This window comes from Meriones unguiculatus, chromosome 18, assembly GCF_030254825.1.
Source record: "Meriones unguiculatus strain TT.TT164.6M chromosome 18, Bangor_MerUng_6.1, whole genome shotgun sequence".
Taxonomy (NCBI): domain Eukaryota; kingdom Metazoa; phylum Chordata; class Mammalia; order Rodentia; family Muridae; genus Meriones; species Meriones unguiculatus.
This window is the reverse complement of record NC_083365.1, coordinates 37384081-37409120: the sequence shown is the minus strand read 5'-3', so window position 1 is coordinate 37409120 and position 25040 is coordinate 37384081. Positions and strand designations below refer to the sequence as shown.

The 25040-nt window shown below is 44.0% G+C and overlaps 2 protein-coding genes across 2 annotated transcripts in view; both read left to right on the top strand.

The window, feature by feature from the left end:
* Fbxo3 (F-box protein 3) overlaps nt 1-1838 on the top strand; it is a 34036-nt gene extending 32198 nt beyond the window's left edge. Inside the window, exon 11 of the mRNA XM_021650792.2 lies at nt 285-1838. Coding sequence (XP_021506467.1) covers nt 285-488 — 204 coding nt within the window. The 3' untranslated portion in view covers nt 489-1838. The remainder of the gene's footprint in view (nt 1-284) is intronic.
* Nucleotides 1839-7405: 5567 nt separating this feature from the next.
* Cd59 (CD59 molecule (CD59 blood group)) lies at nt 7406-24729 on the top strand. The gene is made up of 4 exons (XM_021650800.2): nt 7406-8012; nt 15604-15682; nt 21399-21500; nt 23933-24729. Exons 2-4 carry the CDS (start codon nt 15622-15624, stop codon nt 24169-24171), a joined length of 402 nt encoding a protein of 133 aa, XP_021506475.1. The 5' UTR covers nt 7406-8012; nt 15604-15621; the 3' UTR covers nt 24172-24729.
* The last annotated feature ends 311 nt before the right edge of the window (nt 24730-25040 follow it).

Sequence of the window (25040 nt, the reverse complement as noted above, 5' to 3'; positions counted from 1 at the left end):
ATTGTGGGTTATTAGTATGTCTACCTCCGTGTATGAATCACCAGCTACTTTGTGAAAAACAAGTACTGTCTTGGTGAAATGTGTTTACCATTAAAACCATATTAAGCATTCTTAACATGTGGACAGGTGGACAGGATACAGCCTAGAATCTTAAGTTATGAGATTGTGCTGCTCAGGTCTATGAAAACGTGTGCCTAGCATGTCTAGTTATTTGTATTCTAGGCTATAGAATAATTATAAAACCTGGTAGATATTTTTCTCATCAAAAGGTTTTCTCTTTTAAGGAAATGGGTCCTGATGAATATGAAGAAATGGAAGAGGAGGCCGAGGAGGAGGAGGAAGAAAATGATGACGACTCAGCAGACATGGATGAATCAGATGAATCAGATGAGGATGAGAATGAATCGGATGAGGGCGAAGGGGAGGAGAGACGGAGAAGGGTCTTTGATGTTCCCATTCGCAGACGCCGCTGCTCACGTCTCTTTTAGCTGCTGCTGAAGGAAGCTCTGGGATGACTCTATTCTGTTAAATAGATTTGTCAATAGTGTAAATAATTGTGCTCAGCATATGCAGGAAACCAGCATGAAATGTACCAAGCGTAGGCTCTACATGACACTCTTAGGAGTTGGATCACTTTGGATTGTTTTGTGGTTGTAGGTAGAGAAAGAAATGGGAATCTTGTTTTCTCTTCTGGGAGCCAATGAATGAGCAGTTCTTCAGCTAATGAACAGGTGTTTCTTTGTTTAAAAATATTTTTTACTTAAAAACACAACAGACGTGAAGGGAAAATTGTTTTGGATGAGGATTTTACATGTAGCAGAAATACCCACACAAAGGTAGACAGAAACTGTATGACTGACTGTGAAAAGACCCCTTTCAGTTGTTTAGAAACTAACAGATTTATAAGTAGCTTAATCCACTTCGTGGTTGTTAATATTTTATACTCATGGGGAGCTGAGAGACTAACTTAAATAGGAATAGTTTGCCCTTAGACAATCTATCCTTGAATTTAGTCTTTGTCACACGAGTTGCAAATTTTCATCCTTTTAATTTAATGTCTTCAACATGATAACCTTGGACTTTAAAAGTTAAAGTTCTCATACTATGACCTTTCTCACATTATTTACAGATCCATCATTTTAAATGTAGTTCGTAAAAGTATGTAGAATGTTAAAGATTCTTCGCAGTGTGTCATGTAGTCTAAATTTGTAAATACGCTTTTTGTTTTGTTTCTTTATACATTTGTCTAACTTTGTGGTAAGTGATCTGAATTTTATGTTAGGGGTAAGGATATTCTCCTGAAACATGGATTTTTGTTGTTGTTGTTGCTGCTGTTATCTCAATTATATAATTGAGGGTTTGGAATGAAATCCTTCAAGTGTCAAAAACTATTTTAAAAATGATTTTGTGTAAGTGCCTATTTCCCATAGACTAGTATTAAGCCTTTGTTCTTAAGATAGAAGATGGCAATGTTTCTTGCTGGCTTGCAGCCAGAGTGTAGTAGGTCCATTTGAAGTTGTCTGCTGGCTTTGATCACGCTCTCTTCTGTTCTTCATCAGTTTTCCTCTAGAAACAGTCCTCTCATGGAGAAAATTTAGGAAGAGAGAGCCAAATTCAAGGCCACGTGCCTGCTCTCAGGAACCACGAGCAAACTTGCCTTTTAATGGTGACATATCAGGATATTCTGAGTTATTTTCTTACTTATTTTTCATAAAACGGAGCCCAATCACATGGTCTTTCAACAACAGAAGCCAGCGGCAGCCTCATCTTGTGTATACCACATCTGTTGAATGTATCATTTCTTTTGTGCTTGATTAAATCTCATGTTTTGTTTGTTACGGCTCTGAACCATACAAGATCCACTGCTGATGTTGACAGTAAGTTGTCTTCAAGTGACTGACCCAGAAATGAAATGAAAAGTGATTAAGGAGCAGGGCAGTGGGAGGGAATAACTGAGGGCCATTGCTTATAAGTCAGCCATTCTACCAGAGCTATACGGTCAAAGAAAAACGGATGTGGCCGAAGCAGTCGGAACATCTGCTTCATTAAAGGCAGTAAGATTAATTCAAGAAAAGTCATTATCAGGTCTGGAGAACCTTGTAATGACCTGACTTGACACAACTGTGTCCTCAACACCATGATGACCACTGCCAGAGCAAGGTTTGTCTGTAACGTTAAAAGACTGGACCTGACTAGGATGTTGGAGTTGCTGAGAGCTTTGTGCAGTCTAAAATGATTCAGTAGTTGTTGGAAAATGCAAGAGTGAGTGGATAATGTTCAGACTCGTGTGGAGGCAGCTGAGTGACTTAAAAGCTAGAAAAGCTGACTGTGGAGGGTAGTTACTTGCCAGAGCAAAACCTGTTCCATCTAGTTTGTATAATGCACATTCTCTGGTGTTTACACAGTGATGAAGTACAGTCACCTAATGACTCACTTCTTGAACTATATCCCCATTGTTAAGTGATAACGTATTACCAGACTGGCAAATACTATCCCCTTTTAAAAGTAGTCAACTGTTTAGGCTGCTATAACAAAACACCTTTGATTATAATTTACAATATAAAAAGTATCCAGGCAATGGTAGCACATACCTGTAATTCCAATTTGAGAGGCTGATTGAGGCAGGAGAATTACAGTGAGTTTAAGACCAGCCTAGGCAACAGAGTAAAATCCTGTCTTTAAAAATAGATCAATGATAAATCTAGCTCTACAAGCAGAAGTCTGTAAGGCCTCTTAAGGGCACTAATCTTACTAATGAAGACTGTCCTCAAAACAATCAACCTAATGTCCCACATCTTCATAAAATTGCTTTCTGGATTAACTTAATGCATGGGCAGGGCATACACAACATTCAGACCTTAGCATTTAAAACCCAATAAGTCAGTTGTTAAGAAACTATGTCAAAGCTGGCCCCACATTCCTTTGCCATTCTTAGTATCTTTTTTCTAGCATACAGATGATGGCCCAACTGCCCTGAAAGCTGTCTAGCATCTGTCACAGTGCTTCAAGATTGCTTAGCCTCCCTTGAAAATTTGCCGCCTTGGTCTATTCAACAGACTTTGTTGCATTTTTTTTTTTCTCTTGGAGAGAGGACAATAGACCAAAGAAAATTCCACTCAAGCTGAGCCTGATAGGCCAATAAATTTATCAGGACCTCTGACGGGAACCTGGATATTTGATGGCTGCGACTGAAGAGCACTCACAAAAGCATCTCTGGTGTTCCTGTGAAACCCGAGGCAGCTGCGTGTTTGAGGAGCCTCTTCTAGCGAGTGTGTGCTTTTAATCACTGGAAGGGCTCTTCTGGCATAAATTTCAGAATCTTGTTTTGAGGAGTTTCAGGAGTCTCCCGGCTTTCTCCAGGGGTCTGTATTTGTGCGAATAGGAATTAGCTGTACAGTAAATCTCCAGGTCACACCAAGGGGTGATTAGCTGATAAGCCTCTGTTAACTACATTGCAGTATTGCTGTTGTTGCTGCTGTCTGTTTTTCGAGAAAGGGTCTCTCTGTAGCCCTGGCTGTCCTGGAACTCACTCTGTAGACCAGGCTGGCCTCAAACTCAGTGATTCACCTGCTTCTGCCTCCCAAGGGCTGGGAGTAAAGGCATGTGTCACCACTCCTAGCTTGCAAATATTCTTCAGTTTTTGAGTGTGTAGGGACGTTTGCCCTCTGTGTGTGGCTGCACCACTTGTGTGCCTGGTATCCGTGGAGGCCACAAAAGTTGGCTGGATCCCCTGGGGTCTCAGAATCGAAACCAGATCATCTGGAAGAACACTCAGTGCAATTAACTGCTGGGCCATCTCTCCAAACCCTGACTAAATGGAATTTAACTGTTGACATCAACGTTGCCCTCACCAGACTCTAGTGTGGCAAACTCTACTTCCGGCTCACAGGCCTGTTGAGAACACATTCTTTACATATTTGAACCTCAGGATGAGACGTACCTAAATTCACAGTAGCTTAAATAATTTGTTTTTGTTTTGTTTTCTGAGACAGGGTTTCTCTGTGTAGTTTCAGCTGTCCTGGACTCACTTTATAGACCATGCTGGCCTCGAACTCACAGAGATCCACCTGCCTCTGCCTCCCAGAGTGCTGGGATCACAGGAGTGCACCACCACACCCGTTTTGGGTTTTTTTTTTTTTTATTGTTTGTGTGTGTGTGTGTGTGTGTGTGTGTGTGTGTAGCCTTGGCTCTCCTGGAACTTTCACTGTAGACCAGGCTGGCCTCAAACTCGGGAGATCTGCCAGCCTCTGCCTCCCAAGTGATGGTATCAAAGGCGAGCACCACCACTGCCCAGCCTGGTTTGGTTCTTAATGAAATCTGAAAGATAAGTAGTTCAGGACTGACTTGCCACAATGTGTTCCAGATTTCCTCTTCCATACTTAGCAAGACTTTTTTTTTTTTTAAATAAAGAATCTCATGTATCCCAGACTGGAGAATGGGTCTAGAATGCAGAATTAACATGGAGATCTGGTATGAAGGAGTCAATGAGCCAAGCAAGCTACAGACCTGAATTTAGGGTAGTAGCAATAGGAGCAGAATGAATTAGTGAAACTGCAAAACCTAAATGGTAAATAGTCCTGGTTAGTTAATAGATGAGGGAATAGAAGAAAAAAAAAAAAGTTCATTTCTAGAGTTTTTGTTTTATTTTGTTTTGAGACAGGACTTCTCTGTGTAGCCTTGGCTGTCTTGAACTCGCTTTGTAGACCAGGCTGGCCTCAAACTCACAGAGATCCTCATGCCTCTGCCTCCCAGAGTGCTGGGATTTCCAGTTTTCTGACTTTGAAAAATAAAATGGCAGGAAAACAGTCATTGGAGGTGAGATTTGTACAGCCTTGAGTTCAGGGACATAGAGATGCCTAGCAGTAGGCTAGGTGTGAACAGGAAGGGGAGGTTGGATGTGCAAATCTTTTGTGAACATTTACTCCCTATTCCAAAGGGAAAAGTAAAGTATGGGTGTACTGGTCTCTAAGGGCAACAACTCCGTTGGGGAGGAAAGGGGCAGGCTTACACTTCCATATCATTACTTATCATTGAAAGAAATCAGAATGGGACCTCAGGGCAGGAACCTGGAGGCAGCAGCTGATGTAGAGGCCATGGGGTGATGCCGCATACCGGCTTGCTCCCCCTGACTTGCTCAGACTGTTACAGGGCTCAGGACCACCAGCCCAGGGATGACCTCATCCCAAACAGGCTGTGAACTCCCACTTCAGTCACTAAAACACTTCTCAGGCTAGAGAGATGGCTCAGTGGTTAGGAACATTGTCTGCTCTTCCAGAGGTCCTGAGTTCAATGTATAAAACTTCTCTACAGGTTTGCCTACAGCCCAGTCTTACAGAAACATTTTTTTCAAATGGAGTCTCCTGTTCTCAGATGACTCTAGCCTGTGTCAAGTTAATGTAAAATGAACCAGCACACCAAATTAACAACAATTGTTAGGGGATAAGGGGAAAGAATCTCAAAAATGAAGTCAAGAAATTGGTAGCATAATACCTGGAATTTTAGAACTTAGGAGCATTGAGTTTTAAAAGGAGACATCATATGAGATATACAAAATGAAGTATACAAGACTATGAAAGGGCATGTAAACCATCATAGTGTGCAGACACACTCTAACATCTAAGAAGTCCTGACTCAGAGTCACATTTGCATAGAGGAAAGCCGGGATCTGGGGAGTGCCTGATCCTGGAACTCATCAGAGAATCATGACAAGAGGCACACACCCAAGGCTTTATGATTTTCCCTGCAAGAAAGTGAGTATGGTTTCACTCCCTCGACACCCCACCTCACCCCCCTGTTGTACAGGACTATCCTCCACGTCAAACTGCTTCCATCTTAGTTCAATTGCCTGCTGTGAGAAGTGGGGAGGGTCACAGAGCCCGACCTGACTACCCAGCATTTGGCTTCAGGGAGGGGCTAGACTAGTCAAGCTTGGGAAGGCTAGAGCAGGGGGCCCCTCTGTGTGTGAGGGAAAGACACCATCTCTGCTAAGTAATAACTTTCCAGTGTGGCCTTGAGAGAAGGAGCACTTGTGCTCCTGTTAAAAAAACAAAACCCTGTGCTCTGAAAAAACAAAAACCTGAATAAACTCATAGGTTCCTCATTGTGAACTTTGGTGAGATTGTACCTTAGGTTCTTTGTTGAGACTTTAGAAGAACGGGGAAGAAATTTCAGCAGCACTCCATCAAAGAATTTCCTTATTGGTAAACCTTATAAATTTCCAGAATAGAGAAAAAGCCTCATTGGGGAGATGACCTACTTTAAGGGGTACTGGATTTTTCATGTAGGGGTCCTATGTGGTTATTCCCTCCCTCTTCCTGTTTCTTTTGAAGATGTCTTGTGCACGTCTACAACGAGGATTGAAGCTTGGTGTCTGTAATTGTTGATGGTCTGAGGAAGAGTGGATGTCCCCGCCTCCTTTGCTATTTAGGATATGGCAGATAGGGAGACCTACCTCGTGCCAGGGAAAATGGGCTATGTGTTGGAGGAATAGATACCACCGGGGTGAGGGGGGTGGAGAGCGGCAAACAAGCAAAATAACCCCACAACGAAATGAAAATGTGCTTCCTATTGCTGAGGACAGAAAGACTTTTTAAAAACCAACTGGATCATTGTTCCCCTTCCTCCATCCAGGCTGATGGCCTAACTTGGATTTTATCTCGTGCTTGCTTCCCTTTCCAGCTCGGCATAGAACAGACCTGAGACGCCACAGCTTTCCTGTTCCCCTAGGAGATCAGCCTCTTGATGTCGGGGCCTTCGGGCACCTTGCTGCCCCCTAAATTTTGGCATCTGGCTTGACCGGACTACTTACTACCCGGATACAATAGTGCATTCCTGGCTGACCTGGAGCTTTCGATAAGATCATCTTCCTGAAATAGCTTAAATCCTCCTCTCCCTCAGGGCTTCCTAAGTAACTCTTCTGAGGAACTTTCCAAATTACCGTTATTAGCACATCTTGGTGGGCCATCCGGTGATTTCTAGTCACTTAGTAACCCTGCCAAAGGCAATTACATTCCTTCTGCTTCTGCCTATATAGTTGTATGGAAAACTCGAATAAATGGAGACTGATCAGAGATCCTGTCTTGGTCTTCATTTCTCGCGCCCTTGTCCCCCTTTTTCATTCCCACTCCCCCATTCAGGATCTCCGTTGGCAGACCTGCGGGACGGGTCATCTTGGAATGCTTATTCTTTTAAAACTGTTATTCTTGTTGCTTCCTTACCGGATGTGACTCTTTCCAAATGATAAATGGCAGCTTCGTATTACATCTTCCTGTGAAGGTCTACGCGGTACTTCCTGTCTCTGACCAGTCCACACACGCTTTCAAACGCACGACACGGTTCCGTCTTGGTTCCAAACAAAACACAAGGCAGCTACAGCTACGTCCGAAGAGCTTTTGGAGGTTGTTGGAACCTGAGAGCAGGAGCAAGTCACCGCTGCACGGGCCTGAAAAGAGCCACGATGGGCCAAGAGAGAGCTCTGGGCATTAGCAAACACGGGCACAAAAAAACATTTTGGAGAGTAATTTTTTAAAAAAGGAAAATCAGAAGTCTTTTAGGGTTCCGTAGTTTGTGTTAAGGAATCAGAGGGAAACGCACGTGTTTTCTGTTCCCTGGGTTTTGATAGTCTAGTCCTCGTTGCCAAGGTCTCTCTGCCTGCAGCAAAGGCTGTGACTCAGAATGGAGGCTGGGAGGGGTGTGGCCACCTGTTTTGGGGAGTGGCCAGCGGAGTCTTAGCTGTCCGGAGGACGGGGCTGAACCCAAGCACACTGGCGCTCCCGATGCAGCCGCCTCCGCGGCCTTCTTTATTCCAGTGACGGACAACCTGTCACGGGCCGCTGCCAAATGCCGGCGCTCTGTTTCCTACTCAAGCGTCGCGGGGCTCGGCATTCCCTCAGCTCCTGACTCCGCAGAAGCCCCAGCCTCCCAGAGAAGGACATCTCATGGGAGCGGAGGAGTAACCTCAGCCTCGCTGCGTCTTTCCTCGCCGAGCTCCAAATTTAGAACCGCTCTAGCAGGTATCTTTGTTGCATGGGCCTGAGCACCCTTCAGCCTGAGGGCAGACTTGGGAAAGAACGTTAGGTCGCGAGTGCCCTTTGTTTTCGTTCGAAGGGAGTCGAAAAGCAAGCTATTCAACAACCTATTTAAAGAGAAAGGCCTTGTTTCACAAGCTGATGGCGAGCACTGAGGTGGCTCAAAGCTCAGGCTGGCCTCTGGGAGTGTGGGAAACAGCGGTTAAGGACAGTCACCTCAGGGCCACCACATTTGCCTTTAACATTCTAGGGAGGCTAACAATCGCCTCATTATGCACCAAACATGCTGAAAAAAAATTGGCATGTATTTGGCTATAAAGAAAAAGCCTTCCATTTCACTGGGGGGATTGAAAAAAATAAAAACAAAACAAAAAAGGATCAGTGGATTTTAGGGTGGGGATACCGGGATGACTCAGGGATTTGGGGCCCTGAAATAAGTTGCAAGGAGAGGGAGGCCATGGTAGGTGAAGCTGCAGACCCGTGGGATTTCAGGAGCTCCGGGGCGCTTATCAGAACCACCAGGTGGCTGGGAGGGGCTTCTCTGTCCAGTTGGTGTTCCGCTCTTTGTCCCTAGTTGCTGGTGTAATTACTGCTTTGCAGTGAGTAAATACTTTTGGGTGTTTGTTGCATGTTCAAGCTTGTAATACAAACACAGGGCCATGAGACTTCCAACACTTAGAAGGGTTAAGCCACCTAGTTCTGACCTTGATGAGTACAAGCAAGATGCATCCAATGTGATTTTGTGACTATCCTGTTGTCTTGGGGCAGGTAATTTCATCTCTCTGGCCCCCTCTGAACTTCCTATAAAAAGATAATGTTGCAACTTTATTTTTCTTATAACATGCTTAGCCTTAAAATAGCCCCAAGCTCCCTGGGGCAGCAACTTCATTGAGGGCTGAAGGTGTCTGAATCCTGTGGAAACTGCTGGTGTTAAAAATCTTCAGTCTGACTTGGGGTGTGACTCAATGGCAGAGCTCCAGGAGGCTCAGTCAGAGACAGAAAAGGGGAAGGAGGGAGAATCTCATGCAGTTTTGTTTTGTTTTTTTCTTAGCTTCATTTCTTTTGGAAGCTGAATCATAATCTCCATCTATGTTTATGCTGTCCCGCCATTTCCCGGTAGTGAGGTTGCTGGTTAGAGCAAGTTTGGGAGTTTTGTTCTTATTTTTGTTTGGATTAGAGTATAGTTTTATTGACCCTCGAGTTCATGTGATCTTCCTCCTTCGACCACCCATGTAGCTGGGACTACAGGCACATGCCATCATTCTTGGCTTTATATATTTTTTAATCGCTGACAAATAAATAAAAAATTAGCTTACAACACAAATTATCTTAGTTTTTTTCATCTACCTGGAGTCTGACAAGGAACCACATACTGAGCTAGCATGGAGATGGAGGCCCTGAGGGTTACTCATTTAAGAATGGAGAACCCAGATCTGATTTCCTTGAGAGGTGTCGGTTAAGGCGCATTCTTAGCTTCTAGAGTATGCTGTGGCCAACATTCTTGCTGTCCTCAAAATTAGCAGTATTAAGATGAGCTTAAATTGTTCTCTCCGTCTCTTGCCTCTGCTTGTTTGCCAATGTCTGACAGGTTCTGAGCCCTTCCTCTCCTTGCTGAGGACTCTCTGATTACACTGGGGCAACTGGGTCTTTTAACTCCCCAGTTTTAGACCCAGGGTCTGGACGTTTTTATGGGAAAGGCATACTCTGCCTGCTTGTAGCTGCTGCCTTGTAACTAGTTCTCCTTTGCTCTCAGTTGCTTAAGTGCAAGGAGAGGTTACTTTTCCCTTTTGCTCTTATTGTAAATCAACTACATTGTTATGCCAGGAATGCTGCCTAGCCTCAGGCTGGAATGTTTGCCTCCCAAACAGAAGTTAACTAGCTATCAAGCCTGATGGCTTGTGTTTAGTAACAAGTTGCATCAAGTAATGTAACACCTATGAGCCCTGAAGAACAAGACACTTCTAATTATTTCATTAACACTAACAGCTCAGTTTACACCCCTGCTGGGAGAGTCACTTTGAACCCTTGGGCTGGGTCACTGCGACCACTGGTTCTCAGAGTGTCTCCAGGAACATCTGCAGCACTTGGGAACTGAACAGTGCATACTGTTGTGATTTGGACTAGGCCTACTCAGACAAGGGTGGAGCCCAGTGCGTGATTCTGTGTGTGTGTGTTTACTGGATTGAATCCAGGGTCTCTGATCTCACATCTCATGTATGACATGCCAGGCACGAATTCTCCTGCAGATATATCCTTAGCCCTTAAAAAATGTTTTCATAAACTTGGGCCTGGGCAGGGGGGTGCTGCAGAAGCTGATGCTCCAGCCAAGGGCCATGGATATAGCCCATAGGTAGCTCAGTCTCCCAAGTAGATACCCTAGTAAGGGGACCAGAGACTGTTTCTGACATGAACTCAGTGGCTGGCTCTTTGACCACCTCCCGCTGAGCGGGGAGCAGCCTTACCAGGCCACAGAGGATGACATTGCAGCTACTCCTGATGAGACCTGATAAACTAGGGTCAGATGGAAGGGAAGTGGACTAGGGGAGGGGCATAGAGGAAGAAGAGGGAGGAAGGGGAGACAGGGAGGAGATGAGGGAGGTGTCTACAGCCAGGATACAAAGTGAATAAATTGTAATAAATAGCAATAAAAAATGTTTTTTGGGTTTTTTTTGTTTTGTTTTGTTTTTCGTGTGTGTGTTTTGTTTGTTTTGGTGGTGGTTGTTTAAATTTTTGAGCTAAGGTCTTGCTAAGGTCTCACACTGACTTTGAACTCACTCTAGTTCAGGCAGGCTTTGAACTTGTGATCTTCCTGTCTGAGCCTCCCAAGCAGCTGAGATAATAGGCCTGTGGTAGCAGGCCCTGCTGAAGACTTATTTTTATATTTTATTCTGATAGAAAATGATTATTAAACATTTTACAAATTAAGAACCGAAACAAAGGATTTGGCTGTTTTGAGGTTGTATATATTGGAGACAAATTGGTATTAAAATATGGTGTCACTTTTTAGGGTTATTAGAATATTACCCAAGCGTCATCATTCACAAATACAGGAGAATGATTAAGTAACTGTGTTCAGACCAAACATAGGAGTCTATACATACATCATAAACACACATATATGTAAGTATGGAACATTATCTCAAGTAGCCAGTTCAGAGAGCTAGTGTGTGTATTATATATATATATATATACACATACATACATATATACATGTACATGTATAAACATATATGCACATATATGTACATATGCGTGAGTGTATACAAAATAATTATTGCTTTTTCTGCTTGTTAAAAAACTATATATAAACAAACAACTCATAATTTTAACACCCTGTTAATGAACACATTCCAAAATGTTCAGAAAAATTAATGTATTAGAAACACTTTATTGTTAGGTGTGTATGTGTGTGTACACTTTTTAAGGGAAAAGTAATACAATGATAGCTTTTTTTTCCCCCTGTTGTAGCTATCACATCTCTGTAGACCTTGTAGGTCAGCAAACTTCAGTTAGTTGAGCTATATTATCAGCCCTGTAGTCACATTTGAAACTGGTTTTTTCTCTTCATTCCTTGCGAGAAGGTTTCTGCACCTGTTTCTTTTCAAAGCTGTCTAACTCCATGGCATGGAGCAGCCCCGTCATAGACTCATCTTGCCATGGACATGCACAGCCCTAAAGTTTTGCTCTTTGGGTCAGTGTTTTCGCAACAGGACTTTCTCTTTAAGTACAGGATTAAAGACAGCACTTTAGAAGCAGGTTAATGTTCCTACTGCCTAAGGCTGACTTCAAGCACGTGGTCCAGAGCCCACTCTATAGATCAGGCTGACCTCAAACTCAGAGATCCCCCTGCCTCTGCCTCCCAAGTGCTGGGACTAAAGGTGTGCAGCTCCAGGCCTGCCAAGAGCTGTTTCTAATAAGTAAGTCTGTGTGCAGAAGAGAAAGCCTTGTCTTGATTATCGTCTTTGAAGATTAATCAGTGGTATGTTCTTTGGAAAAACTAAATATTCCTTGGCCTGCAGCAGACTGGTTAGAGTAGTTCCTAGGAACAAACTCTCTGCTGCTACCTCAGTGCTGCAGGAGAACCAGAGGCTTTAGAGGAGGGAAACGGCCTTGTGCAGCGATGCCAGGAAAAGGCCACGACTGACTTAAAAACTTCCAGGGGTAGAATGCCTATATGTGGGGAGCTGGAAATCGGAAAGCCATTGGCTTGAAGGAAGCTGCACTGTGAATGCCTTGCAAGGTCAACAGTAACAGTTAAGCTATAAATCATTCATTCTTCCTGATCCTTTACTTTTTGCCAAGTGCATTTTGTAATGCACTTGTATAACGTATTATTTTAATAATCAGAAACCACAGGAAAATTTGCACATTGCACCTTTCCTTTTTAATAGTCACAGATTGTCATCTGTATTCTAGTAACTCCATTTCAGAATTCACAAAATAAAAACTCAACCAAAAACTTCCTGCAGTTAAACTGTAGGAAAGATCAAGGAAGTACTGCCAATCCACCTAAACCCGGCACCATTGACAAGGCCTGTCCAGAAGGCCCAATGACTTGCTTTTCTAAACATATTATTATTATTAGAAGATACTGCTGGTGGCAACCAGTTTGCAGAGGAAGCAAACTCGGAATCTGAGGGCTACATTAAGTTAGGGGCTGAGATCTCCTCAGCTCATCTAGTCCCTGATGCTAAGGGTGGCCAACCTCACTCTTCCCACTAAAGCCTGGTTTCTTACTCCCGGGGACCCTGTGACTTCTTAGTCTCAGCGGTAGTAGCAGTTCCTCCTCCTCCTCCTCCTCCTCCTCTTCTTTAGGGCACCGCCTTTGGCTACATAGTGTTGCAGACATGTAACAGGTTGCACAAGAATGGCGGTCAGAAGTAGCACACAGCGAGTAAGAGGCCAGAACAACACAAGAACTAATCAAGACTTTGGAGAACCCAAAACTAGACTCGGATTCCCCGCCCTTTACAGATCTCTGTTTCATTCCTTCCCGTTCTTGTCACCTCCTCATCACAGAGCAGATCTGGGGAAGGAATTGTGTATGTTCCCACGGAGGTTTCCTGTTGTTGAAAGCTCCTGCTGACCTGATCAGTGCCTTTTGAGATGCAGGACCACCTTCCCTCCCCTAACAACGATGCCTGACCCAGCTGGTCCAGGCATTTGAGGACCTCTGGTTAGCACTCTTTCTCGCTTTGCTCCCTTGCAGTACTTTTCTGTATCCCAAATCCTGCCTAATGCGAGTCTATAAGTCATCTTTTGTACTCAGGATCCGCCTAGCATGAGTAACAAGCAGGAAACTGGCAGGACCCTGAGGAATAGGTGGTACCTCACTTGTAAAGCCCTGTTTGTCCGTGACGGCTCAGCAGAACTCAATGGACTGTGTACACAGTACCATTTTAGTTTCTCACTCTTTCCCTGACCTTGGTCAGCAGACTTCCTTCAAAGACTGAGGCTGATAACACACCCAGAACTTCAAATTTCTAACACTGAAGACATAGGTGGCTTTTCCCACCACAAACTCCCCCTCTCTGCCAGACCTGAGTCTTGGCCTGTGGCTTAAAGGATTTGTCACTTCGCTGTTTCAGGGCGGGTCCCAAGGTTTACGGGAGGGTTGTGACACTTCTTAAATCTACGGCCGAAACTTGGCACGTAGGAAAGTTTGAAAGCTTCTGTGCCTTGATGTTGTTTTTGTTTGTTTGTTTGTTTGTTTGTTTTTGGGTTTTGTTTTTTTTTTAAATTGAGTGAAAAAGGAAAGTTCCAGGCATTTCCACACTTGCCTTCTCCCCTGAGAAGGTTGGTTGCTTGTTACTACCAACCTTTCATTTATTTATTTTTTTTTTATGATTTTTTTAGGTATTGGTGTGAGGGTGTCAGATCCTCTGGAATTGAAGTTACAGAGAGTTGTGAGCTGCCGTGTAGGTGCTGGGACTTGAACCCAGGTCCTCTGGAGGAACAGCCACTGCCCTTAACTTCCGGGCCATCTCTCCAGCCCTCCACCTTTCATTTATGTAGTGAGGACTAATTACAAATTTAGCCTTCCTTAAAGTGAAGGGACGCTGAAACGAGACAGCAGAGCCTCTGTCTACCCACAGGGTTGGCTGTCCATGATTTCCGGTGCATTCTAGAGGCTTCCTTAGACTCTTTACTTAGTGGTCTGGCCTAGGGAAAGGGCACCCCAGCTCACCCAGAAGCTTGGGCAGGGCCATGAGAACTAAAGCTAAAGAAATGATGTGTAAAAAGAAATTTTTATTTGCCTCAAATAATTGTCTCTGAGGCTTACTGCTTTTGTCTGCTAACCTAGACCTAGTCCTGGAAGCTTCTAGCCTCTGTACAGTCTGAGCTAGGCCTCAGATATGCTTAGTCTCTGAGATTTACTGCTGAATAATCCTACCCTTTCCATCTCTTTCTGAACTCTGCCTGGCTGATTCAACTAGACTGTTGTGGCTCAAGCTCCTCCTCTCTAAGTGGACTGATTCAAGCTGGCTTCTCTCGGTTTCTGAGTGACTTGCTCATACTAACTTTGCAATATGTTCTAATCTTCTGGCTCCCTCTCATTCTCTGGCTTGTTCTGTCTTCACCTGTCTTCTGTCTAGCGTATTCTCTCTCTGCAATCTGTCTCTGTACAGCTGTCCTGGTAAAGCTGCCTTGTCCCTCTCCCCCTCAGCACTGCTCTAAGTCCTCTTTTTCCTGTCCCTTCTGGTGAGTCTCTTATCTCTGTCTCATTCTGTCAAATTTTCCTCTAATTTGTCACTTGGACTGCTCAATTAGTCATCACTTTCAAACATGGCTACTTTGTTCTGCCAACCAACTTCACCTCCACTGTCTGGGATTAAAGGTGTGTACTAAGAGCGTGTCTGTGTTCCAGCCAGAGGGATTAAAGGTGTGTGGCATGTCTACATTCTACCTAGATCTCAGAGACCTAGGACTTTGCAGGGATCCCATGCCACCCCTGGCTCAGGGAAGGATAGATTTATTCCCTGTGTGGCCATGAACACTGGAGTTTATCGAGTAAAGTTTGTGTTTTGTTTTGTTTTTCAAGATTTATTTATTATGTATACAATGTTCTGTAGGTACATGTACACCTGCAGGCCAGAAGAGGGCGCCAGATCTCATTATAGATGGTTGTGAGCCACCATGTGGTTGCTGGGAGTTGAACTCAGGACCTCTGGAAGAGCAGACAGTGCTCTTAACTGCTGAGCCTTCTCTCCATTCTTCTTCTTCTTCTCTTTAAGTTCTCTCTTAAAAACTGCTGACCCAGTTTTTAAGGGGTATGTGGCTATTGAGGGTCAGAGGTGGGTCGGGTGGAGTTCCTGTCCAAGCCTTTGACTCCTGCAGAGCTGCACTTCTACCTAAGCTGAACGATTCTTCGCCTGGCTGAGGTCTTGAAGAATGAGGAGATCCTCACAGCCCTACTAAGAACTGCCCTTAGTTTATGTACCCTACCCCAGTGGAAGTCCCTTGCCTGTTCTGTTAGCCTTCTGGGCTTTTCCCCAGACCTCCTTGAATTCTAGCTTGTGGTTTGGGAAATAACTGGAAGGTATCGTAGGTCAGTGACAACTCTTGTTCATTCCAGATTTGGTGGACAGGCACAATGGGCGCTCAGAGGCAACTCATCCCACTCCTGCTTCTTCTGGCTGTTCTCTGTTCCACAGGTACGTGACCCATACCTGCTAGATTGGCCATGATGCTACTTTTTTCAGGCCTCTGGGAGTCTGGAGTGCTCCAGAGCCTGCTCGTGAGACAGTTGTGACGCTTGGCCTTCCATGGGGTGCCTGCCTGAGCTAAAGCCCATCCTGGCTTACAGAACTGTGGGGGGTGTGTGTGTGTGTGTGTGTGTGTGTGTGTTTTAACAGGGGTGGAGATCAAGTTTCTCTCTTGCCCCACCACGTACTGCTTTGGGATTCCAGCAGATGTCATCCTTAGAATGCCAGGCAAGTCATTTTTGAAAGCTCTCAGGTGTGGCCTGTAAGGGGGGCAGCGGGTGGGCTGCCCTTTTGGGTAAGAGTTTATTAGGGTTATTAATGCCATGGATATACAGACAGACAGCAAGTAGCAGGAACTACGATAAGGTAGGTAAAGTGAGGTCGCCTTCTTACAGGTCTCAACGCGGGAAGGTTTCACGGCGTCTCTGATATGAAGGGTGTGGCTTTCTGTCATTTCTGAATCTGACAACCTGAGATCTCTCAGCTCCCTTGAGGAAGTGAAAATGGAGCCTGCCTTCCTATTAGAAGCCAGGCTCCTGGGGCTAGGGATTTACATCCAGACTCTCAGTGAGGAACATGGTTGTTCCCTTTACAGAAGAAAGGAGCAGCAGCTGTCCGTCTAGGCTGGTTCCACCGTGAGGTCAGCCTTCTGAGCTCTGCCCTTCCACCACACCATTTTTCTGTGCCACCAAGATGACGGTCACGATGGTAGCAGCAGCAGCTAAATAAACTAAAGCTTACACCTGGGCGTGCCTATCTTTAGTCTAAGCATTTCACATGTGTTCACTCATCTAACCCTCATGTAAATGTAGCAGATTGTGCACTTGTGTCCTTTTTAAAAATGACGAAGTTGAAGCCCAAAGGGGTTATTGCACTTAGGAAACAACACAGGAGACTCTGAGAGCATGCGATAACTCCCAGAATTATTAGAGCATCAAAGTGCAGGCCACGCCCGGTCTACCGGGCACCCTTCCTCTGGCTTCTGCAGAAAGCTCTCCTCACTCTTCTGTGACACTGGGAATACCCACTTTGTGTTATTACAAAGATCAAGTGTTGTTTTTCTGTCCATGTCACAGTCTTACAACATCCAAGCCATGGCTGGCTTTTGGGGGTGGAGCGAGGAGGACAGGGGTTGGGGCAGAAAGAGACAACAACACAACGAGCAGTAGAAAGTGGAAAGCTTCTGTGGTGTTGGAGTGTTGGTAGCTGGCATCCCCTGACTGCTTAAATATCAGGAACTGTGCCAGATCACCCATCTCCTTTGGTCCTACCCAAACATTCTGTAAGCGGTCATCGGAGAGAATGGAAGCAAAAATCACTTCCCGGGGGGGGGGGGGAGGCATCCTCCATCCTCCCTCTCACGACTTCTTTCCTTGCTCACCTCTTTTGTCTGCTTTTGCTAACTCTAGTTGTGGAGGGCTGTAAAGGGGGTCCACCTCTGTAACATCACGTTTCATTCGTAATTCTTCTTCCTGCTGCATTTCCTGTCGTGACAATAGCTCACCCAAACATCTGCAGCTGTCTGGGGAGCAAGCCTCAGCCACCCTGTAACAGGTGTGGAATACAGTCAGTCCCTTTGCTCAGAGAATTTGAGTGTGAAGCTAAAAAGGCAGAGGAGAAAGAAAGAGGCTAGAGAGACTGAAAGGTTTCTGTTGTTGTTTGTTTGTTTCGTTGCCATTGCCTGAGACCCTAGGAAGCTTTCAGAAGAATTTTCCTGGTCATAAGCCAGTGTGTCAAAGGCAAGAAATAACATTTGATCCTTTGTAATAAAGCAAATCAAGCAGTACAGGGTTTTCAATTTTTACAGCAGTTAGAGTAGGATAACTCTTTCCAGGAACTAGGGCGAGAGAAGTGGCCCAGAGGGTTAAGCCCCTCCCCTGTCCTGGCTCAGCAGCAACCATTTTGATGTATAGCCTGTTTTCTCTCTCTCCCTGGTTTTTGAGACAGGGTCTCTCTGTGTAGCCCTGGCTGTCCTAGAACTCACTTAGTAGACCAGGCTGTCCTAGAACTCAGAGATCCACCTGCCTCTGCCTCCTGAGCGCTGGGGTTAAAGGCATGCACCATCACTGCCCACTCAGCCGACCTGTTTCTCTTATAGTCTTTCACTGTTTACTTTCCCAAGCCAATGAAGTTAGAAAATATCTTGGCTAAACCAGTCTTTAGTTTGAGAGCTGATGGGCTGGGTATGAGTCTCAGCTCTGTCACTGAGAAATGTATCATGTGACTTACTTTTACTTCTTTTTTCTTCTTACTTATTCTTTTACTTATTTTTACAGATGACACTACCTGAGCCTGCTCTTCACAACAGTTCTGTGGAGGGCCTAGACTATAGGTGCACAGACACAGGACAAGATTCCTTTCTGACCCTTGCCCCAGCTTCTCCTCATATATACTGACTACAATTCATATTTACTTTGTCTTCACGCTATAAAACTGAAGAAGGAAAAATAAGCCAGTAAAAACCTGACTCTTCGCTTTCAACAGTAAATCATAACTAGTTGTTTTTCTGTTTTTGAGTTAGGGAACCAGGGCTTAATGTTTCTGCCGTGAATGGGCTGCCCACTCCACAAGAACTTAGTGTATTCCTGTGTGTTGTGTTGTTTGTTTGTACTTCTGGTCTTGGGTCTGTCCTGGCAGGAAGCAATTCGATGATAATAGTGTATTTTCAGAATCATTAGACTTTTTCTCTAAAGGGCCCGATAGCAATTTAGGCTTTACATATCAGGAGGTGAAAATCAAGTGCACTCTGCAGACTCATATAAATAACAAGAGACAAAATGAATTTCTACAAAATTTTGATCCACAGAATCCACAATGTGATAACCGTTTATCAGTGTATAATGTCTATCTGCTACTGAGTGGGATAATTTTTTTTTAGGAGGATAACATCTTGCTTCTGGTTTCAGAATTAGTGTTCTTCATCATGGAATTAATTAGTTGTACATGTTTATCTGAAAATTCTAATTTGTGAAGAGATTTTTTTTTAACCTTTGAAAATGTCTTTTCATACCAAGTACTATAAACCTACAAATGTACAATGTAGTTGAGTCTGTTTTTGCTTGTTAAAAAAAAAAAAAACTATGGGATTGTTAGTTCATTCTCTCAGTAATTTCTATTGCAGCTTATCACCTTCCAGCTGAAGGTTAGGAGGGTGCTTCTTAGATGCACAGTTAGGTGGAGTTTTTGTTTGATTTCCTGGAGGGGGGTCCTCTGTAGTCCGGGCAGCACTGTGTGGCCAGTACTGGCCTTAACTTCCACGCCTCAAATGCTTGGATTACACATCAGCAAATCCAGCTCAGGTGGATGGGTTTGGAAGTGTGGGGATTCTCTGCACTTACACCTGGGTCCATCCTGTTTTTAAACTGTTTTAAAGCTTTTTAATTCTCTCATTAAACATCTACCTGCTAGTTAGGTGTGGTGGCACATACCTTTAAGTCTAGCAGTCAAGAGGAAGAGGCAGAGGCAGGCAGAGAGCTCTGTAAGATCAGGCTCCGCCTAGTCTACATAGTGAGTTTCAGGACAGCCAGAGCTTTGTAGAAAGATAATGTTTCAAAACACAAACAAAACAAAACAAAAATGCACATGCTCAACATTGGTAAAGCCACTGAGGAGCCTTCACGACTGTTCTTTGTAAGTGCCAACCCAGGCCTTTGTAATCCTCACTTTCCTTAGTCTCTTTTATTTATTTATTTTTTGTCACTTTAATGAGGATTTAAAAAACAAAACAAAATATACAGGCTATGTCTTATAATTCTGTGTTTGGGCTCATTTTTCTGCAGCTAATTTAAGGAATTCAATAAATCATGGCAAAGTAAGTTGTCTTCCTATTACCAAAGTAGATTCTCAATCCAAAGGCAAAGATGATGGCACATTGCTGTTTTAAACACTTAAGCTAGCTTCTTTTGGAATTTTTGTCTTAGGTACTACTATCAAAGCAAAAACAGAAATCCCATTTCAAAGAGGATAAGAGAGAGTTTCTTCTGGAGTCAGATATGAATGACCGTGGCCCTGGAACACAAATTTAGGTTGGCCTAAATTCAATGTTCCAATACAGAAGCAGTTTGAGATTTTGTAGTAACAGTACCAAGAAAGTCATAAATGAAGACACTATTAGAATACATTGGTGAAAATTTTAGGTAGGGGAGGTTAAAGTGAACTAGAGGGGGAACCTCAGATGCTCTCTGGCTATATTCACAGCCTTCCTGGTTGGTTAGAAACCAGTTTTTGGTCTGTACATTTCAAACCATTTGGTCACGTACAGAGGAGAACCATAAATGGCAAAGAGGGCCCCAGAGGGCTCAAAGGAATTTGGTTCTGGACCTTCTAAACTAGACACCATCCTTGAAGCTCTGATCAGCTCATCAGCTTCAAAGAAGCTCAGTGAAGGTTTCAACTTTTTTCCAAGAGCTGCTGTTCATAGTATTGAAAGGTCTGGAACATATTTTATTTAACATCAGAGAGTGTGGCTGGGTTTGAAGGGAGAAGGGGGAACTTCACAAGGCTTGGAAAAATCAAGGAAAGCTGTTTTAATTTAGGGAAGGAGATGACGCATGGATCGAGGAATCTAGGTGAATGGAAAGTATAGAGAATCCACCTTAGGTGCTTTCCCTAAATGAGTAAGAACTGAGTTCTCTAAGCTCCTTGACAACTGTCATTCTCCCAGAATCCAGACATGTAGGGCGTTTACTTCATGAACTCAGACAAGCTCTCAACCACTCCCCAGGCAGCTGGGATCCAGAAGCAACTCCACCAAGAGAGCTGCCGGAGATAGAAGGGCGCTTTCTGTTCCTCCCCAAAGTCTGGGGGTGAGGAGTATGCTTGGGGAGCCTGTCACAGAATCACAGGGGTAGGGTGGCCGCTAGTATCTTCTGATAAGTGACTGGAGGGAAGCATGGTCTGATTAGTTCCCAGTTCAACCATAACAGGTATTTCCTTCCCAAGGTGAAGGGCATCAATGACCCCACCCTGCCCCCACCCCAGCCTTGTTTCCTCTGAAGTAGTTGGTTGGTTGTTATAAGGAATGTCTTTGTTGTTGTTTTCCTATTAGCTGACAAAGGACTATATTTCCTGACCCCCCTCGCTCCCCCCCCCCACGCTCTTTCCCCTTTGTGCTGGATTAACCAATTGCATCACATTGTGAAGTTGAGTTGCCACCAATGGGATGAAAGGCTGTCACCTCCTACACTGGGGTAAAAGACAGGGATGGTTTTGGTGAGGTTGTTAGCTAGCCCATTTTTGCACACACATTTTGAATAAAAAAAAGAGGGGGGGGAGAAGAGAAAGAGGAGGAAGAAGAGGAGAAGAAGGAGGAAGAAGAGGAGAAGGAGGAGGAGGAGGAGGAGGAGGAGGAGAAGAAGAAGAAGAAGAAGAAGAAGAAGAAGAAGAAGAAGAAGAAATCAACTTGCTGAGTTACTTTTGCCTTGTTCCTTTTCCTCAACAGTCATGAACTTCCTGTGTCAATCATAATGGTTCAGCAGGAGGTGGAGGGAAAAAGGGAGAGTGTGCTTACAATATATTGTATATATATGTGAAATTGTTAATATTTTAATCCAAAGATAAACATAAGAAAGCTGACCTGGCCCTGCACTTGCCAGTGGGGAGGTCTGCCAGGATGTCCGTCACTGCTGGTCTAACCGAGCCCAACAGTCTTTCTTTCTGATTATAGGTGTTAGCCTCAGGTGCTACAGCTGTATAGATCCAGTCTCTTCATGCAAAATGAATACCACTTGTTCAATTAATATGGATTCCTGTCTTATCGCTGTAACTGGTAAGAGCCTCTAGGTTCCCTGAGGGGTGAGAAACCTGAGAAGTAAGCATTGGCCCTCTCTGAATATCACTCGGTTTGTGCTCACCAAGTAATGGCTGCTATGTGTTAATGCCAGCTGGTCACTAAGCATTTTCTATATCCTTTTCACAAATACAGCACTTCTCACATAACCCTTGGGGCAGTCTTCCTGTGTGACATGAGAAAACACGCCAGGCAACCAACATAGGATTTGAATTTTATATGCATCCAAAACTTAGGCTTCTTAACGGTAATAGTGTCTGCCTCCTAGGCTTCTGGAAGCCTCCAATGTACCAGGACCCCAGCTAGGGGTGCAAAGATGAAGAAAGGGTATTTGTCAAAACTTTGACCATGGCCTTTTTGCCTGTCCCAAATGACTATTTATACTTCTGTCTAACTCTATGTATCTAGTACATATGTAGTTAGTCCTGCGGGGACCCAGGATGAGCTCAGAGAATGTTAGATGTCACGTGACTAATAAGAAAATTTATTCAGGCTAGAGAGATAGCTCAGAGGTTAAAGAGCACTGGCTGTTCTTCCAAAGGTCCTGAGTTCAATTCCCAGCAACAACACGGTGGCTCACAACCATCTGTAATGAGATCTGGTGCCTTCACCTGCAGGCAGAACATTGCATACGTAATAAATTTAACTTTTAAAAATGACAGAAAAATTATTCATTTGCGAAGCCCCTGCAGGTGCCCAGGACAGTGGCCTCAGAGAACAAGGCATTTATGAGCAAGGGAAGGAGCATAGTATGCGTTAAGTCCATATCATCTGTTTTTGCAAGATGGCTGAACTATGGAATCTCCACTAAAGAATTTAGGAAATGGTAAGAAGCCAGCAGTTATGCCCTTATTTTCTAGTGGCTATAGCTCTCAGACAGATAAACATTAGTGATTAATGATAGTAGGGAGCATTGGCCATTTCAGTCTGGTCTGGTATATAAGATAAATTTTTTTTCTAATCAATAAGAATAAAAACTGTCTTCAAAGGTATTTGCTCCCAGAAAGGTGGTGGGGGGGGGGAGACCCAACCCTTTCAGTTAAGCAAGGACCAATCAAAGGTAGTTTGTTTCAAAAACAGAAACAAAGTGTAGCTGAAAATCTAGGCCTCGTGTTCAAAGTGTTGGAAAATGTATATATATAGTACCACCACCCCCTGTACTAAGATATTCCATTTTTTACTCTCCTCCTTTTTTGTTGAAGTGTTTTCATGCAATAGGTTTTTATTCATTCCATTTTCTTGATAGTAGCCCTTCTTATAGGTATGACATAATCTTTATCTCTCCATCACTATGCAGTAAACAGATTTCTTGAATAGATTTTGTTTTTTAAGTTCTTGCTTTACAAAGGGTATTTGTGTCCCTTTGACTACGAGATAAAAGTAGAATTGATTGATCAGAGGCAACATGTGTTTAGAATCTTAGTAGGTATCACCAAGTTTCCTTCTTAAATATAAGTATAGGTGCCTATAACTTTTCCTCCACTCACACACAACATAACTGCTGGCTCTGACAAGACCTTAATTTAAGGAAAATTTTCTATTTGGAGATGTACCATCACTTGCCTGTTTCTCTTTACCAGTTAAGACGCCCATTTCTGCCCAAACCTCTCTTCCCATAGGCTAAGTTCCAAGACACAAAATGGCAGCTTCAGAACTGCACCCCATGTGGCAGAGGCAGTTTCTCCTGCTCCTCTTCCTCCTCCTCATTATTATTATTATTACTGGTACTTTGTGAATTTCACACCATATACTCAAATCCCGCTCATCTCTGACTCCCTTTGTATCTACCCTTTACTCTTTCCCCTAACAGAGGGGGGAAAAAAAAACTTGTGGAAACTGCAGTATGTCATAGTGCATCCCACGGCATACCCTTTTGTCTATACTTCTTTGCTTGCAAATGTTTATGACTACACATTGTTGGTCTGGTATGAGGCCTCTGGCTGGCTTCTGCTATCAATACTGGAACGTTACAGGGACTCCTCTTGGTTATCCTGTTGTTGCCTTGTGTTATGAAGATCTTGTAGTTTTAGATCTGTAGGACTGTCTCCTTCATGTACTTCAGCAGTTCATTGATGGAGTAGATGTTGGGGTGGGCCTAGTCAAAGCCCTGGGTCTTGGCCTGAGATGTATCTGAGCTGGTCAGCCTATGGCTCTCCTGCTCTCACACCCTAGGGCAGGCTCTCCAGCAATCCTCAGGAACCAGGGCCGGCTCTACCCTGTTGCCTAGATGAGCTTCAGGGCCTGCTCTCCTGAGTGTGACAGCTGGTGAGGGACATGGCTAGTTTTCCCACTGTTGTGACCCCAGGCCAGCTCTCCCTTCTGCCATAGATGGGGAGGGCTGAAGGAGGGAAGGAGAGTGTCTCTTCCCTGACCCCTGTGTGGCTTCTTAGCATATGTGTGTCTTTCCACAGGAAGGCAGCACTACCATCAGTGTTGGCGACTTCGTGATTGTAATACCAAGTTTCTTCTCGACCGATTTCAACTGTCAAATGTACGATACAGATGCTGCCAGGTGGACCTGTGTAACAAAAAACTTGAAGAAGAACAAGAGGAAGAAGACAAGCAAAAAGCTGAGGCAACATCTTTATCTGGGAAGACAGCATTGCTGGGGACCTTGGTTCTGGAGGCCATGATTCTAAGTCAGCTCTAAGCTCCAGAGTGCCTCCTTTCTGTATCTTTTTTGCTGATGCTGCAGCACTCTATGGACTTTATTATTTTCCAGCTGTGTCCTTTCAGAAAAGAATAAAGTTCACCTGAACACTGGATAAGAGGAAAGGATCTAGGCAGTGCGGAAGGCCACCCTGCTCACAGGGAAGGCACACTTGAAATTTGAGGGTGAGGTACATAAATACAGCACCATAGGTTATATAATCTTCCTTTGCCCTTGGAGGATTGGCTTTCCATTTCAGCTTAAGCGAGTTTCCGACAACCCTCAGTGCTAGCTCTCTGGTTCCTGGAATGTAACTGAGTAGTGATATCAGTACTTTCAGGAATATGTGGGCCAGGGGTATTCTTGTCATCATCCTTTCACACTCATAAAATGCCTTCATAATTTTCACAGATCCTGAGTTGGTGTGTGGATATTCCATGGGCTTTGCCAGCTTTTGTTGGAAAAATATAATTGCCTCTAATTTTTTTTCTCAGAAAAGCAGATTACCTTGACCTTGTTCCACATAATGAAATAATAAACACTCGGTGATATATGGCAGAGGAGTGTAAGTGTGCTTACTTTAAACTGTCACATAGCAGGAAGACCCTCCATGTGTGCAGGCACAGAGGATGAAGCAGTGGAACCAGACAATGGGGTTGCCGTTTGAGACTGAAGAGCTTAAGTTAGCCTGAAAATAACTCCATTTTGAAATAAAGATCTTGACTGGGAACTGAATTCAGGTACCAGGAAATATCACAGAATGTGCACTTGGCAGAAAATAGAGTTAACTCTCCTAGCAACAGCCTCCAGAAAATATAACAGAATAAATGCTTCATAGAAAATAGAGGCAAACTCCCTGTCAATAATCA

Excerpts from the sequence above, each read along its gene's own strand:
- Cd59 (XM_021650800.2), top strand. The coding sequence starts at position 15,622 with ATGGGCGCTCAGAGGCAACTCATCCCACTCCTGCTTCTTCTGGCTGTT. Across the intron at positions 15,683-21,398 it reads GGCTGTTCTCTGTTCCACAG|GTGTTAGCCTCAGGTGCTAC; the intron begins GTACGTGACCCA and ends TTCTGATTATAG. Across the intron at positions 21,501-23,932 it reads CTGTCTTATCGCTGTAACTG|GAAGGCAGCACTACCATCAG; the intron begins GTAAGAGCCTCT and ends GTCTTTCCACAG.